The following is a 15,742-nucleotide window of genomic DNA, read 5'->3' on the forward strand; positions in this document are numbered from 1 at the left end:
TTGAACCTTCGGTGCCCTGTTACAACAGATCAGGTGTCAGCAATGCACACACACATGCATGCACACACACAATCAGACACATATTCCACTGTTAATGGTGGCTAGCAACATAGCAAAGCAAGAAAAACTGACTACAATGTCACCTTTCCCCACCTCATTGTGCAGGAGTGACTGTTGTGGTTGACCAAGCTTTTGCCTACACCAGCTGTACAAAAATTGCAGTCCAACTGCACATTAAGCAGCAAACTACATTCAGTGAGAGAGCTCAGGCTGGCTATATGCATTTCATTGAATACTAGTTTAGCTCCCCAGAATTGGTATTGATGGGACAAGCAGACTAATACACCTGGGCATTCCAAATTGGGAGACAAGGTAGGGATAAAGTTACTTAAAATGCTATTTTCATCAAGGAATATGTACAAAAACACAGACATAAATCACATGCCTATGTTTACAATGGTGGTGATGAGGTATTCTTCATTTACAACAATACCCCCAGTTTGAATTTAATGCCACCTTAAAACACACATATGAATACTAGTGGACAAGAGGGCTACCTTCATATTCCTAATTTTACATTATTTTCGACATCCACTTTCTAAACACGGCAAGGTGGAGTGATACACCCCCTTGCGATGTGACTGGGTCAGATGTGGTCATGTGACAGTAAAAGAACCAATGAGATGAAAAGGTGTAGAATGGGAACCTGTGTACCAGGCTTTCCTTCTGCCCCTTCTGTTCCAGGTGGCCCTTTCAAACCCTGCAACAAAAGCACACACACACACAAGCACACAAACACACACACACACACACACACACACACACACACACACAGACATACACACATATACAGGAATTCAGCATTTGCATGCATTCATTCAGTGTTTCTTAAGTGAAATGCAACTGATCTGATAAAGTCCCGTTTTTCCTTCTTACCGGTACTCCAGGTATACCAACAAGACCCTCCTGTCCTGGAAGACCCTGAATACAAGGAGCAAGACACATGAGTACTGCAACACAATGACTGCAATCACAACCACTGTTAGTTTCCAAATCTGGACATTTACAGGCAAAGATGAAAAAAACACAATGAAACAAAGAAAACAACTCTCAGAGGCTATGGCAAAGCGACTGAGATGAGGAGAGAGAATCATAAGAACACTAACAAGCACAAATATGTTGAGTATGGGTTTAAATGAGATAACCGGAAAGCACCGGCTTATGCATAAGGTTAATTATTTAGCAAGTAAATTCCAATCGAAATGTAAGAATGTAACTTATTTGAAGCATGGGAAAAACAAAGGATTTACCAGAACACGAATGAAGGAACAGAGAGAGAGAGATAGAGAGAGATGGCATGAACAAGAGCGATAGAAAGAGATACACATGACAAAGGGATATAGCTGGAAAGATTGATTGAGAATGACAGAGAGAGAAACAGAGACAAAGCGATTTTCTCACCCTGGTTCCTTTGAGTCCAGCCTTCCCGATGCGACCGAGAGGCCCTTTGTTCCCCTTCAGCACAACAGAGAAACAAATACAATCACGACAACTCCTCAAAACACAGTGGATGTGATATTATGCTCTACAATGCTACATGAATATGCCAGATACATATAGAAAAACAGTAACGCTGAGGCTGGTATTAGGAGAATGGCTGTGGCTAATATACAAAACAACTCAGATGTCAACATCTGCATGCATCTCTTTCAGGTTGATGCAATCACACAAAAAAGGTACAAATAAATTGAAGAAAGTATGTTGCAACATTTAGATATGGTGATATTATTACTGCACATCAAGCCCAAACACTTTCAGCAGTAGTGTAGCTTAACTGTTGCCAGGTTTCCAAGTTTCCAGATCAATACTTTTATTCCCGGTGCTTAACTTTAAATGCTTCTGTAATTATTTTGCCATATACAGTAATAATAGTTATTTAGCTGACACTTTTATCCAAAGCGACTTAAACTAAGCACAGGACAATCCCCCCCGGAGCAATGTGGGGTTAAGGGCCTTGTTCGAGGGCAACAGCTGTGCAGATCATATCATGGCTACACCAGGGCTTGAACCACCAACCTTCCAGGTCCCAGTCATGTACCTTAGCCACTAGGCTAAGATTCATGAAATGTAATCACTATCGTTTGAATATGGTCCACTCTGCATTAGCTCATATACATTTTTTGGTTGATCACAACAGTACACAAAATGGATGTAGTGCAATGTGACCTCTGTCAGGTTTACCGTAAATCTTCCCTAAGATCACAAAATATTTATCTGACCTTTGGCCCCTCAATGCCGCCATTTCCCTGGACGCCATCCTCTCCTCCTCTCCCCTGCAAAATGAAAAGAGGCTGAACACTGACCTTCTGCTCAGGGTCAAAGCCCCATGCAGTTTTGTAGCTACATCCCATCGGGTACCTAATAACAAAATGCTTGGGATCTCAGTTGGCTCATCCGGTGAAGGCACTCTTTATGAGGGGATTAGGGTTTGGTTACTTTCAAATTATAGTCTTTATCATCCGTCATTGAAAGATTAATGTGGTTTATTATATGCCGTGAAGTATAATTAACAGCACACATTCCCCACAATAACTCAAGTAACACAGCATGCTGTAAATTAGCACCATAATAATTAAACAAGTATTGTCAATAGACAATGCATAAATACATAAATAAATACTGCACTATTTAAAGTTTATCAATGGTCATTATATGGCTCCCCCTAGCTGAGCCAATATATCATCAGCTGATAATGACTGGAATATTACCTACATGCAGATATGGAAGGGGTCAGTTTAGCTCTTCTGATTAATGTACCAGAGTTACCTCTCTGCCCTGTTCTTGAATACAGTGGTTTGTGTAACTGTGTGGCATGTAGAATGAAAATAAGCCACTCACTCATGGGAAAGTACATCAGAACAGTGGAGAGGGTGAATGATATTACAAACAAAATATATTTGACTTGACAGGCTGATGCTTCTCCCTACCCATTTTCATGGCATGTTATGAAGACAGAGAATAGAGATAGTGTGGCTGGGAAAAGCAAGATGCAAATAAGAAAGGATTACCAGGAGGAAAGGAATGACAGGTTGTCATGTACCTGGATTCCTTGAGGGCCAGGTTGACCTTTGACCCCAGGGAAGCCTAGTAATCCACTTGGACCCCTCTCACCCTGTGGGCCGATGATTCCTAGATGACCTTGGACACCCTAACAGACCAGAAGAAGGTGACAATGTAAAAGATGGAGCCAAAATGGAAGACCAATGAGGAGAAGAAAAGCATGATGGCCAAATGGGGTTGAATTTAACAGCTGAGGTACTCACCTTGTTGCCCTTTAACCCCATGTCCCCCTTGTCTCCATCCATCCCTGTACTGCCCTGTAGGGGAAGCAGTGGTCAGAAAATCCAGGGACAGACCGACACCAGGCCCTCTGATACAACAATCAGTCGAAACTCAACACATAGCAGGGAAAAGAGAAGAGTACAGATCTTACTCTGCTACCTGGGATCCCGGGCAGACCAGGACCTCCCACGATACCCTGGGAGAAAAAAAATAGAGAAATACAAGGCTGTCATATCAGAAAAGTTATTCAGTTATTTTCAGGTATCACGTTCATTTAAAACCATTTGTACTTGTTCTGCAAATAAATAACTACTTGATGGGTGTAGAAAACCCAAAAATGTCTAGAGCACAATTTGACATCAGCCCAAGATCCTTCTGCCATTCATACTGATCAGCCTGCTTCTGTACCATCATTCCTCCCCAAGTCCTATGTACATGTGTGGATGGTCCTTCAGGGTTTTGCTGGAATGGTGGCTTGTATCATCTCCATGACCTTCCTACAGGTGTCCCCCAAGACTCTGCATTGGCCTCATCCTCATTTCATCTTCCATGTGATCTCTTGCGTCTGTCATCTCTACCCATGTATTCTCACACCCTTTCCATATGGATACATGGCTTTTCCTCTCTTTTCCTCCATCTGATAATCAGGTCTCATTACAAATCTCAGCTTCCCTGGATCAAGCTGGAGTGTAGCCTTTCATCTTAAGTCCAACCTAGCTTTGACTAAAATGCTGTATATTCCATATGAGACCTCCACTGCTAGACATTCCCACCTACTTATTACTACAGGAGAGCTCATTCACAGCATAACTACTGCAAAAATCACAAAGGGTAAGCCTAGGTGACTCTCCTTCTCCTTCTCTCTTCAGAACATCATCAATTGTGTGCAGTCAGCAAAGACCAATAAAGCCAGTACTTCAGGGCTGGCACATGAATGTCACAAGACTGCCATCAAGTAGCCATTTTCCAAAATATGCTTTGAATCCTTCTCTGAGTGATGTGAATGGTGCTCATATTCAAACCTCATGGATTTTTATAATCTGGTTGTTTGTTGCATTTTTAAGCATTATTAAAACATTTGACCTGCAATGCAGCCGTCTGTCAAACTATGAAGATTACCCTTTCATTGTCATGACCTAATGCTCCTCAACAAAAGATAATACATAAATACATATGCTGTGTTCTATTTGTTGAACAGGCTGTCAGAGCAGGGTCTGGGTGTAGTGAACTAGGTCTCAAATAACTGGAAAAGTATTCATGTGGTATACCAAATGCATGCCGTACACATTCAAATTTTCTCATGGCCATTTCAACAGTGGAAAATGGAGTTACATACAAATAGAGCAGGTTTACTGGTCTGATAATGTTTGAGAGATGAGGGTGAAATTGTGGTTCAGCACAGGCCACCTTGCACTGACCTTTGACCCTTCAAAGCCTTGCTCTCCCTTGACCCCCATCACCCCCATGGTACCCTGCAGAGCAAATCAATAAGAGACAGCGATATATAGAGGGAGAGACAGAGAGAGTGAGGGAGAGGGAGAGAGAAGAAGAGAGAGGGAGAGAGAGATATTTACTGTATGTATTTCATGCCAATGATAAGCATTTTGAATTGAATTGAGAGAGAGAGAGCGGTCAGCACAGCATAATTCAACAAACTTCTGGATTCAAAGGAGAACTAACTTAAATCCTTACTGTATTCCCAATTCATTATTGTTGTACCCTAACGAACGTGCATGCAGAACAGTTGTTAAAAGAAGCGAGTCGCAGTGAATGCATGCTTTAGTAAATCAGACAGAATACTAATACAATACAAATTAATTTGCATCATTGAAATAATATCCACCCAGTTTTTTCGCACCTATGCTCCAGTTATACATATGCATGGATTACACACAAATGACATCCTAATTCTACATTGTGACCATTTACTAAATCCCATGTAGATATTACAACCTTATTGTGGCTGTATTTACATCTGAAAAGCAGTCACAGTCCTTTAGGAAATCTGGCCCCTAGTGTATACTGACAAGTCATGTTAGATTGTGTTTTTATATATGGACAGGACTGATGCCAGCCTCATCTGTGTTATATAATGGACGCCACTCCTTTCCAGACAGAGGAAAGGGAGACTCACAGTGTCGCCTTTACAGCCCGGTGCGCCGTCCTTCCCTTGGGGTCCCTGGCAAAACACAGCAAGACACAGACTTGTGTGTTACTGTACATACAGCATTTGAACCCCTGTATTTCCAATAACAAGGAATGAAAACACCCCAAACACTGCAAACAACACCTCATACTGAATTCACATTATGCACAGTTATTTGTCCAGTTTTGGAATATGCAGTATGATTGTATTGATTGGTTTGTCTCATTATTGCAATGTCCTCTCTGTCTAGTCCTCTGAAGCCCATGTTTCTAGCTCTTTTCACTATGCACACTGAGTTCCTAGTGTATTTAATAAGCCACTCTCATTTTGAAACTGTAATCCTTAGCATATATTGATTACCAATGATCAATTCAGTAGTGCTCAGGAGCTTGCGAGAACATTCATTATTTTGTCAGCTATGCAAATGATGTCTGCTTTTCAGTGACGCTGCTATCTTTAGCCTCTGATGACGTTGCAACATAGTTCTGCTCTGTTCACAACCACAACATTGCCACAACAGGACACAGGCATCACTGTGTCTTATTTTGATAGTATTTATTCTTATCAATGGATAACTGGACTTGTTTGCATCAGCAATCTTGAGGATACTGTTTGGACTAACTACTTATGCTGTGTTGGGTTTAATACCTATTCATTTGACCTTTCTGTTTCTGCTAATTGGTGCTTTGCAGGCTCACCTGAGGCCCCGGTGGCCCTGGAGACCCCCTTGCACCCACAAGCCCTTGAGGCCCCTGGAACAGACAAACATGCCGTAAAGACGAACAGTGATAACCAAACACGAACGCAGGTCAAATTGTCAAGTCATGCACAGACAGCACAAACCTGGGGGCCTCTTCGACCTGCTGGACCAGCTGGTCCTACATCTCCCTGCAGGGACCAGAGGAAGCAGACAGTTAGCCTAGCACACTGTCGTATTATATACTGCACATAGCATTCATGTAATATACCATGATCCTTGGTGATTTAAATGTTGCACATCCTAAAAATGTACTGCTTAAGGCAGCTGGATAATAGCTGTGTGAAATAGCACCTTGCTCATGTTGGGATTTGAAATCTGCAGCTTGAACTAGTAAATTCCGGTTAAAGGCCAAATACTAGCCAATTTTGCAGTGTAACCAAAAATTCCCTCCGTGCAGTAACTCAGTTCAGCGCTGTGGTGACCATCCTGCAGGGTGCACACTTGTAGCTTAGACCATGGGAGACCACAGGTGATGCATTTCCCCCCCCAAAAAAAATACAAGATGTGATATTACCTCCGAGCCATTCACCCCCTGAACTCCGACCTGGCCTGTTAAACCTGCAGCTCCCTATACAACAACAAACATACACACAAACACATGCATACAATCTATGGTTGCGCGTGCACATCACCAAAGAAATCATATTTTGGTAACACCTTACTTGAACTTATTGCCATAAGGCTAATGTAACACTGGTATATACATTACATAACATCTGTCACACGATGATGTCAGGTTTTGTCAAATGACATAAAACAGTCATACTTTTATCGGTAAATGTTATGACTGATGTTACTGTCATAGCCTGACATCATCTATTATCTGCCATCTTGTGACAGATGTGTATGACAGTGTTACTGTGTCAGCCTTATGGCGAGGTGTTCCAAAGTATTACCAAACTTTTTGCCGTCTTTGGTACAATAATGATAATAACGGAAATGTGCCTTCTTGTTCTCTAGTGACCTCCAGTGGATAATTAGGTATTGCACACCATTCCATTACACAGTGAGTGCATCTCAATTCTTTTCACTCCTCAGGAAAGGAGAGAACAATGAAGTGTGAAGACAACTGAAACAGCTTATTTGCTTCTCCAACATCAAATTTGACTATTGAGGAAGTAGCCCTGTGATCACTCACAACATCACTGATGTCCAACACACAGATACAACGCGACAACATTTCAAGTGCTTTAGTCTAGCAACAAGAGTAAAAACCTTTTTTTTTCTAATGTATGAAATATTTTCTTCTTTTAATTTACTGTTTGCTTGACGAGTGATATTTTCTCATCCCATTGGCAATGAGTAAAACCCACTCACCACATTGGACATTTTTTTGTCTTATTCAGCAAAAAAGGAATAGAAGTAATAATTTAAGTCTAAATATACTCACCAATGGCCCTGTTGGTCCAGGTTCTCCACTGGGGCCATCTTCCCCCTTGGAAAACAAACCATAGCACTGTCATGAAAATACCATATCTATCCTGCTGAAAAAAGCTCTAGCTAGGTTTTGAAACAGCTAGACCAGTTAGACCAGCAGCTCTTATAGCCCTTACCACCCTATTGTGATGCCTTACCTGCCCCCCTGGAAGCCCCGGCAGGCCTTGGACCCCTCGGATACCTGGTGGCCCCTGGGATCAGTGCAGAAGGGGAAATTGTCAGTTCACAATAAAAATTAAGCGGTACATAAATTGCACTTAAAAAAAGTGTATTTACTGTGTGTGAAATTGGCAAAACTAAGACTTCGGTAGATGGACCAAATAGAATGGTGTCTTCATCAAACATTTCAAACTACAAATTATAGACATGTTCTCAGTTTATTTCTGTATCACAGGATTAGTACCATCCTATAGGTTTTCACTCCAACCCTCACAATTCACACCTCATTCAACAGAGAGAACTCCTTGAGCTGCTAATTAGTAGAGTCAGGTGTACCAAATTTGGGCTGAACCTTGCAGGACGGTAGATTTGAAGGATTTGATTTGAAGGAGCAAATTAGACATTTTGTTAAATAAAATAATTTAAGTAATAGACCATTTTCACATGATAACTTGATTGAGGCTGTCTGGGAATACCTGGAGAGCCAGAGGCAATGAGTTTGGAACAACCAGCCAGCTTTTTTTTTTTTGCACATTACTGTATGTTGAAATTACTGTGAAGTCAGTTGACAGCTTTCAAGCGCAGACTGAAGACTCATCTCTTCAGGCTACACCTTTCCCTCCCTAACTCACCACCATGATTAGCCTTATATATGCCATAGACTGGAATGGCACTTATATAGTTGTATCGATGTTGTTTTTTGTATTAGTTATTGTATTGCTGTTCTCGGGGTATTCTAGCTGCCAACTGTGGTATGCTAGTATGGAAGTTGATGTATTCTCCAAGGGTTCCGATTTTATCTGTATGGTTCTCGGAACTGTACTGTCCTCTCAGGTCCTCTTCGCACTTATACTTGTGTTTGATCTGCACTTCGTTGTACGCCACTCTGGATAAGAGCGTCTGCTAAATGCCATGTAATGTAATATTGTAATGACAGAAAGTGTAAAAGTATGTTAGCAGAAACAATTAGCACATTTTTCAGATCCGGTTCAGCACTGACATAAAACCAGTATTGTCTCATAGGTATAGCACTATGTATGAGAAATGTCTGAGATTTTGGGCTGAAGCACACAGAAGGGTAGTGAATGTTGAGGGAGCACACATGCTGACAGTCCCCAGTCAGTGGACACTCACAGAGGGGCCGATGGGGCCTGAGAGCCCTGGTTCTCCGGTGGAGCCCTGGAGGCCAGGCACAAAGATTAAACTCATAACTCTTTACATGCCATTCAAATGTGGAAAGACTCCTGCAAACGAAGAATTTTTAACGAAGCATGTTGACAAAAAACAGATGGTACCTTTCAGCACGTGCAAAATTAATAGCACAGCCAATGATTGGTGCAAAATAAATACCATGTTTTGCTTGTAGTAAATGGTTTTGCATGTGCTAAAGGTCTCAGTAAATCAGGCCCTTAAAGTGAAATCAAGGCTAAAGCAAAAACTACACAACAAACCTCATTACATAGTGCCTATTCTACCACTAGAGGGCAACAACATCCAATAACTTTTAAATAACTGTAAAAACTTTTTTCCCTGTGTCCAAAAGAAAAAGAAAACTCAAAACTCAACACAGCCCTTCTCTAGAGAACAAGTATCCTTTACTCAGCTGGAAATGGGATAATATGCGTTTTTGTCTTAGTCCACCGCAATTAAATCTAGATGTGGGAATCCCGAGAACACTGTAAAGCAGGTGACCTCAACCACCACGCAACATGCCCAAGAGGACAAAAGAACACAAACACAAACCTACAATTGTGCAGCAATAACAAACGTTTGAAAGAACAAATTAATTAAATGGAAGCCTGTAATTGAGGCATGCTGTAAGTAATCTGCTGTGAAAAGCTTGGCCTTACCTTCGCTCCTTTCCCTCCCCTCTCCCCACAAAGGCCAGTTTCTCCACCAAAACCCTGTAATGGAAAGACAAGGCAGAAGTAGCCTTATGTGTTCATTCTGTGTGATTTTCAACTATGTTACACACGCACTCACACACACACACACACACACACCTTCTGTTGCATAACAGTTCACAAGTCATATTGCAGGGCTCAAACATTCAGATACTACTTCCAGAAGAATGGGTTTTACACCAAAGATCTGGATCTTTTGGCATGTCACTTCCTGTCTCGACTAATACCATCTGTTCCATTTCATTTCTAAATTTCATAGGCCCAAAGCAAGCCAGTTATGCACCAGCAACATAGAAAAGCTTGTCACTTGTTTCACATATTTGCCTGGCACCAAACCGAAAAAAAACAACTACAAACACTATGGTTTTAAGTCTGTGCATTTCTTTCCAACACAGACTGGCTAAATAACCAACTGAACATTAATGCTCCACTGACATCTAACAAATAAAGCCTGTTTGGATTTTTGTTCCAAATTGAGAGTAAATTCACACAAACACATGAGACCTGGAAGATACAGTAGTTACCAATCTAGAAAGTATAACAGAAGCACACTAGTGACCCACCATTAGTCTGCCAGTATTCTGGAGATATTTTGGCACCACAGTGGCCCACAACTGCACAGGCAAGGCAAGGCATTGAAGGTTTGGATAAACTTAAGGGAAGCCAGGATTTGGCATATGCCATATTTTACATATATTCGTTCTGTCAGCAGACCCCTGCAGTACTGCTGATTTCTGGATTTCTGACAGCAGTTGGTGGCTCAGCTATGCACTGTATACTCCTGACTAGTGTTGCCAGCTCTGTACAGAAGGAAGTTATCAGACTTCATAACCTTTACTGAACAAGCCTGTTCAGTGTGCAAATGAAGAGTGTCTGGTAAAGAATAGGGAGGTAGACTATTCTTTAAACTATATGATAAATTTGATACATTTAGGCTTAATTCAAGTTCTGACTTCAAGTCAATGTGACAATCCTAACTAGCCTTCTTCCATGGCATCAGTTTAAGATTAAGATGATGCAGGCATGTATACACTTAAATGAGAAATACCAATTGACCTCACAAAGACAGCTCTCCACAGCACCAGCTCTGTGTACTGTAAGATTCTAACAATATTCTTGGTAAAATACAAGAAAATTAGGTATTTTACAAGCTGTTCATTACCTAATATTTAATGTGTAAATACTGGGTACTTATTAGGAAATAATTTTGATTTCAGGTATGAAACAGGCTGCAGAATGTATTTACATAGTACTTACATATGGTACTTACTGACTGTTTCATAGTACCTACCACTGAAGTCAAAGTAGTTACCTAATAATTATAAGTAACTGTGCGCTTACCCACTCAATACTAGGTAATTAACGGGCTCTAAAATGAAGCCTTACCAAAAATGAGTGCTGACCCGGGTTTGAAATTGGATTTCAAACCCTTGAAATGCCAAGTGATGGCACATTCAAGCAGAATTTTGCTCTACAAAGACTCTGATTACAAAATGTCTAGTTCATTCTATTGCACCTCTCACACAAATATACAAACTGGTATTGCTGCTTTGCTTACTAAATCTAGCAAATATTGATCACATCAGCACATTTATTTTAAATATATTTCCACAGATGTCTGTACTTACAACCCCCAAAACATACTTGACCCCCCCCCCCCCTCCACACACACACACACACACACACTCACATATAATGTAGCTGCTGTTGGACTGTTCTAATATTCAAATAGTATGTGCATGTTGATATTAATTCTGCCCATATTTGACAGACAGAACGCCCTCCTCACCTCATCTCCTTTCTCCCCTCGGGGCGCTGGCTCCCCGTTGTACCCTCGTGGACCCTGGAACCAAAACACAGAAACAATATTTACAGAAACATGCTACTGCCATTACGTACCTCATAAATATCACATGCAAAACTCACACTCTTAACACATTATTTCCATGATCTAAGTGTATACATAAATATATAATGTGCACGCATACACAGACACACACACACACACACACACACACACACACACACACACACGCAGTAGCAGGAAGTCAGTGGTGCCCTTTGCCCTCACATGCATCCCAGGTCTTCCTGATGGGCCTGGCTGTCCATCTGCACCATTGTGTCCATCCCTTCCCTTGTGCCCTGGCTTGCCAGGCATCCCCTTAGGCCCAGGATAGCCCTGCAAGCCACAAACACAATAAATTCAGTTTAGTCCAGAGCAATTCCTCAGTACAGACTGAATTTCACTGCTTCTAACGTTTCTCTCCTTGGTTTTCACTAGTTTGGCAGAAAAACAGCAAATATTCCTAATCAAACCACTCAGCAGGTCACAAACATAGCTCCCAATGCCACGCCAGCCCTCAAAACTGCATATATTTCCCACTGCATCATGGGAGGAAATGCAGCCTGTAGGGCACAGAGCGAACACACGCTCAGATGAGGCATGTATAAGACTAAAATGCTGGAGAAGATTGACTGATTCTTTGTTTTTCTGCAGAGTCAGCATGGGTTTATGTGCAGCGGAGGCTTGAAAGGCATTGGATTCTGAGGGCATAATTACAGCTAATATCATTTGATTGCGGCTCTGAAGTGCAGGGGGAGAAAATGTGTGAGTGACATATCTGTGGAGCTGTCAAAACCCACACTCTAAATACGGTTCAAAGACCAGGTTTGTGATACAAGAACGAGCTGAACAAAAAAACCTTTGAGGATAGACGCATAGTTTTGAATCGTGAGGTTTAGCGAGGATTTCGCTAATTAAAAGTTTCTGATTTAATGTGGAACTGGAGATTCTGTGTCTTTCATCTTCGGAAAAGATGATAGAAGCATAATTATAGACGTGGACCAAAAACAGTTCAGCAGATTAAAAGAAAAAAGAAAACTGTATAGTACGGCATTTCTACTGTACCATATAAATCACAACCCCATAAAAAGAAGAGAATGCCACATTGTAAAAAATGTCTGTGAAGTTTATGACACTATAAAATAGTGTAGGTATGAAATTGTAATCATCTGCAATGTAAATAATTGAATTATTTACAGTGAAACAGAATAATACATTTGGTTAAATATACAGCCTGTCACTGTACACAACATTTTGTTACCATTATTTATGTTTTACCGTTATTTAAGTTTTCACAAAGACTGCCTGTATTTTAGCATAAAATACCCTTTTTTATGGTGCACGTATCGATTAAAATCTTTTTTCCCCTAAATAAATGACCTGAAATTAATTTAATTGGTTCTAACTGATTATGTATCTGCAGCCGTAAACCAGGAAGCAAGCTCTCTTGCCATTCAGGGCAGGGCAAAGACTTGCCCATTTTGTTATAACAGAAGTTCTTGGTTCATTTGGATATGTGGGGAAAACACTGAAAGCACATCAATTTGCAACAAGGATGGCAATGAGTCAAACCAACGCCAGTAGGGAGGAGTGGTGTCCCGTGGCCTGTGAACAATCACGTTTTTGTCCTCCACAAAAATACTTTTGATGAATTAAACAAATCACATTCAGGTACAGGCAGAAACCATACCAGTGCACTCACCTTCAGTAGTCTCATTTTAAAATGTAAATTGTCTGAAAATGGAGACACTCACAAATGTCACTCACAGACACGGTAAGACCACAAAGCTCCAGCAGAAATCACAAACACTACAGGAGATGCAAGAGAACAACATGTGGCCAGTCTGTGTCTCTACGCATAAATGAATCAAAGCTGAAGCCTGAGACCAATGGAATTTTCTGTCTGCATGCAACGTCAAAGAGGGCTAAACAACACATTTGACTTTCTTCACAAATTAATTTGAAGCTGATTCAATTTTCCCTGTGCTTTCCAGATGTTTCCCATGAATCATTTCCAAATGCACAATGTCTTCCTCATATGTATACTGTAAGTCACAACACTCAATACCATTCTAGTTGTACTAGTTCATTAGTAGTAAAATGTATGTAAAACCTGTGATTGAAACCATGACTGAAAGAGTGGTTCACACACTAACTTAAATTTGTTCACAAATCAATTTGATGACATTTCCTCTTAAATTATAAAGCGCTGCATTTGTTTTGTGGTGCAGTTTTGTGAATCCCTTCCTAAGTGAACTGGGTGTGAAGTGCTGTGAATGGGTTAGGGCGTTACCATGTCCCCCCTGTACCCTGGGAGTCCTCTCTCTCCAGGATCTCCAGGTATCCCCTACACAACGAGACAGAGAAGAGTACTGCCTGTCAGTCTGCCACAAGCCCACAATATCACCTCCTCACAGGTTAATCAATCGGAAAATTAGAACAGATCACCATAACATGAAAGTAATTATAGATACCTAACATAATGCACATTGACCATACTGAGGAACAAAAAAACAATCATGAGCTGTACATAGGATACACAATTGAGCATACAGTATGCTGTGGTCAGTTTGCACTCAATTTAAATTAATCTTTGTGGTCATAATACTATATGACAGTATTGCGGACCCCCTACAGTACCTTCGTGGGAACCCAGTTTGAAAACCCAAACTTTATGACAATATGCAAACACCCATAGTGGTTTGCATGGCTACAGGAGCCTGAACACCTTGCTTTTTGTGAACACACACTCATGGTCGACAGGAAAACCATATAAAAGAACCAGTTGAAAACTGCTGTGTTTATGTAAAAGCAATTGGCTATGATAAGAAGACACTTGACTCAGAGACTACAGTCCACTGAGCAGCCAAAAGAAAGCAAGTAAGACAAAAAAAGAAAAGAAAAATGTAACATCAGAAATTGTATTAAATATTTCACAATGAATAGAAAGACATAAAAGAGTCAGTAGGTCAATGAGCTCTAATGGCAGCACTCCTAGATCACTATGCTACCTAAAATGTATACTTTTAACGCTTAGTTTGCTGGGCCTGGCACAGTATTGGAGTTGTACTTACTGGTCGGCCTGGCTTTCCCATCTCCCCCATGAATCCAGGAAGACCCTGTTCCCTCTGCAAACTCAGAAAGAGGAGACTTCCATTAGAGAGGGGGGGCAGTTCCATTCATCAGCCCCCCCTCCCACAATCACACAGAAACAGGGGTGAAAGGGTGTCCATCACAAGGCCATAGTGTTTGTATACATTAATGCAATCCAAAATGTATATTGAGTGTCAAACAGCATGCATACATATATATCAGCAAATTGTCAGATGAATGAATTCTCTTAAACATGTAAAGGACACATTCAACAGCCATGTTGACCATAGGATCTTGGGCCTGTAGCAACAAAACAAAAAAACATTTGAAACACATCACAGGACTTTGGCCTATAAGTGTGACAAATCTGTAGGCAAAGGTCAAAATAATTTTGCAGGTGAAAAAAAAAGAAAGGAAAAAGGTTTTCTTAAAGTAAAAAGGGCAATAAAGTGTGATTTACTATGACCACTAGTGCCCACATGTGAGCTATACTTACAGGCCAGCCTACCCACAACAGCTGGAAGTAGGAGGATTGCTGGAAATGAAAGCAGAAAAGGCAGAATCAGGCTCACAGAGCTACAGTACTGCAAAAGATTTCTGGAAACAAAGGTCTGCTGAGGCAAAATGCATCAGCAACATGCATCAAAGACCGAAGTCACATTCTCAGTGCATAGTAGGTTGAGCTGTTCCAGGACTTACTGAACTAGTCTTACTGTGCTTGCTCCATACCCTGGGTGTTCATTGTGTCAACAACCGTGGTATGCTAGTCGGTAAGTTGATGTATTCTTCAAGGGTTCAAATTGTGTCTATATGGTCACACCAGGACTCGTTGATCATCGCTCTGGATAAGAGGGTCTGCTAAATGCCTGTAATGTAATGTAATGGAATGGATTCGCCTCTTGTTCTAATCTGTGCAAGTATGTTTACCATATCTGGGTGCTAAATCACCCTTAATTACACTTGTAATTTCTGAGTTGAGAGAGGACTTGACCCGTGGAGGACTTGAAATGTTGCACACACAAACATACAGCATATATGGATGTCAAGATGTCACTAAC

The 15,742-nt window shown here is 41.0% G+C and overlaps 1 protein-coding gene across 1 annotated transcript in view; it reads right to left on the bottom strand.

Annotated features, from left to right (window-relative positions):
• Positions 1 to 3,421: 3,421 nt before the first annotated feature.
• LOC133139954 (collagen alpha-1(V) chain-like) overlaps positions 3,422 to 15,742 on the bottom strand; it is a 40,896-nt gene continuing 28,575 nt past the window's right edge. The window contains exons 10-23 of the mRNA XM_061259444.1: positions 15,181 to 15,219; positions 14,666 to 14,719; positions 13,885 to 13,938; positions 11,820 to 11,927; positions 11,538 to 11,591; positions 8,979 to 9,023; positions 7,823 to 7,876; positions 7,639 to 7,683; positions 6,763 to 6,816; positions 6,332 to 6,376; positions 6,187 to 6,240; positions 5,477 to 5,521; positions 4,761 to 4,814; positions 3,422 to 3,538 (exon numbers count right to left, since the gene is read on the bottom strand). Of these exons, the coding sequence (XP_061115428.1) occupies positions 3,443 to 3,538; positions 4,761 to 4,814; positions 5,477 to 5,521; positions 6,187 to 6,240; positions 6,332 to 6,376; positions 6,763 to 6,816; positions 7,639 to 7,683; positions 7,823 to 7,876; positions 8,979 to 9,023; positions 11,538 to 11,591; positions 11,820 to 11,927; positions 13,885 to 13,938; positions 14,666 to 14,719; positions 15,181 to 15,219 (801 nt within the window). The 3' untranslated portion in view covers positions 3,422 to 3,442. The remainder of the gene's footprint in view (positions 3,539 to 4,760; positions 4,815 to 5,476; positions 5,522 to 6,186; positions 6,241 to 6,331; positions 6,377 to 6,762; positions 6,817 to 7,638; positions 7,684 to 7,822; positions 7,877 to 8,978; positions 9,024 to 11,537; positions 11,592 to 11,819; positions 11,928 to 13,884; positions 13,939 to 14,665; positions 14,720 to 15,180; positions 15,220 to 15,742) is intronic.

This window comes from Conger conger, chromosome 11 (genome assembly GCF_963514075.1).
Source record: "Conger conger chromosome 11, fConCon1.1, whole genome shotgun sequence".
NCBI lineage: Eukaryota > Metazoa > Chordata > Actinopteri > Anguilliformes > Congridae > Conger > Conger conger.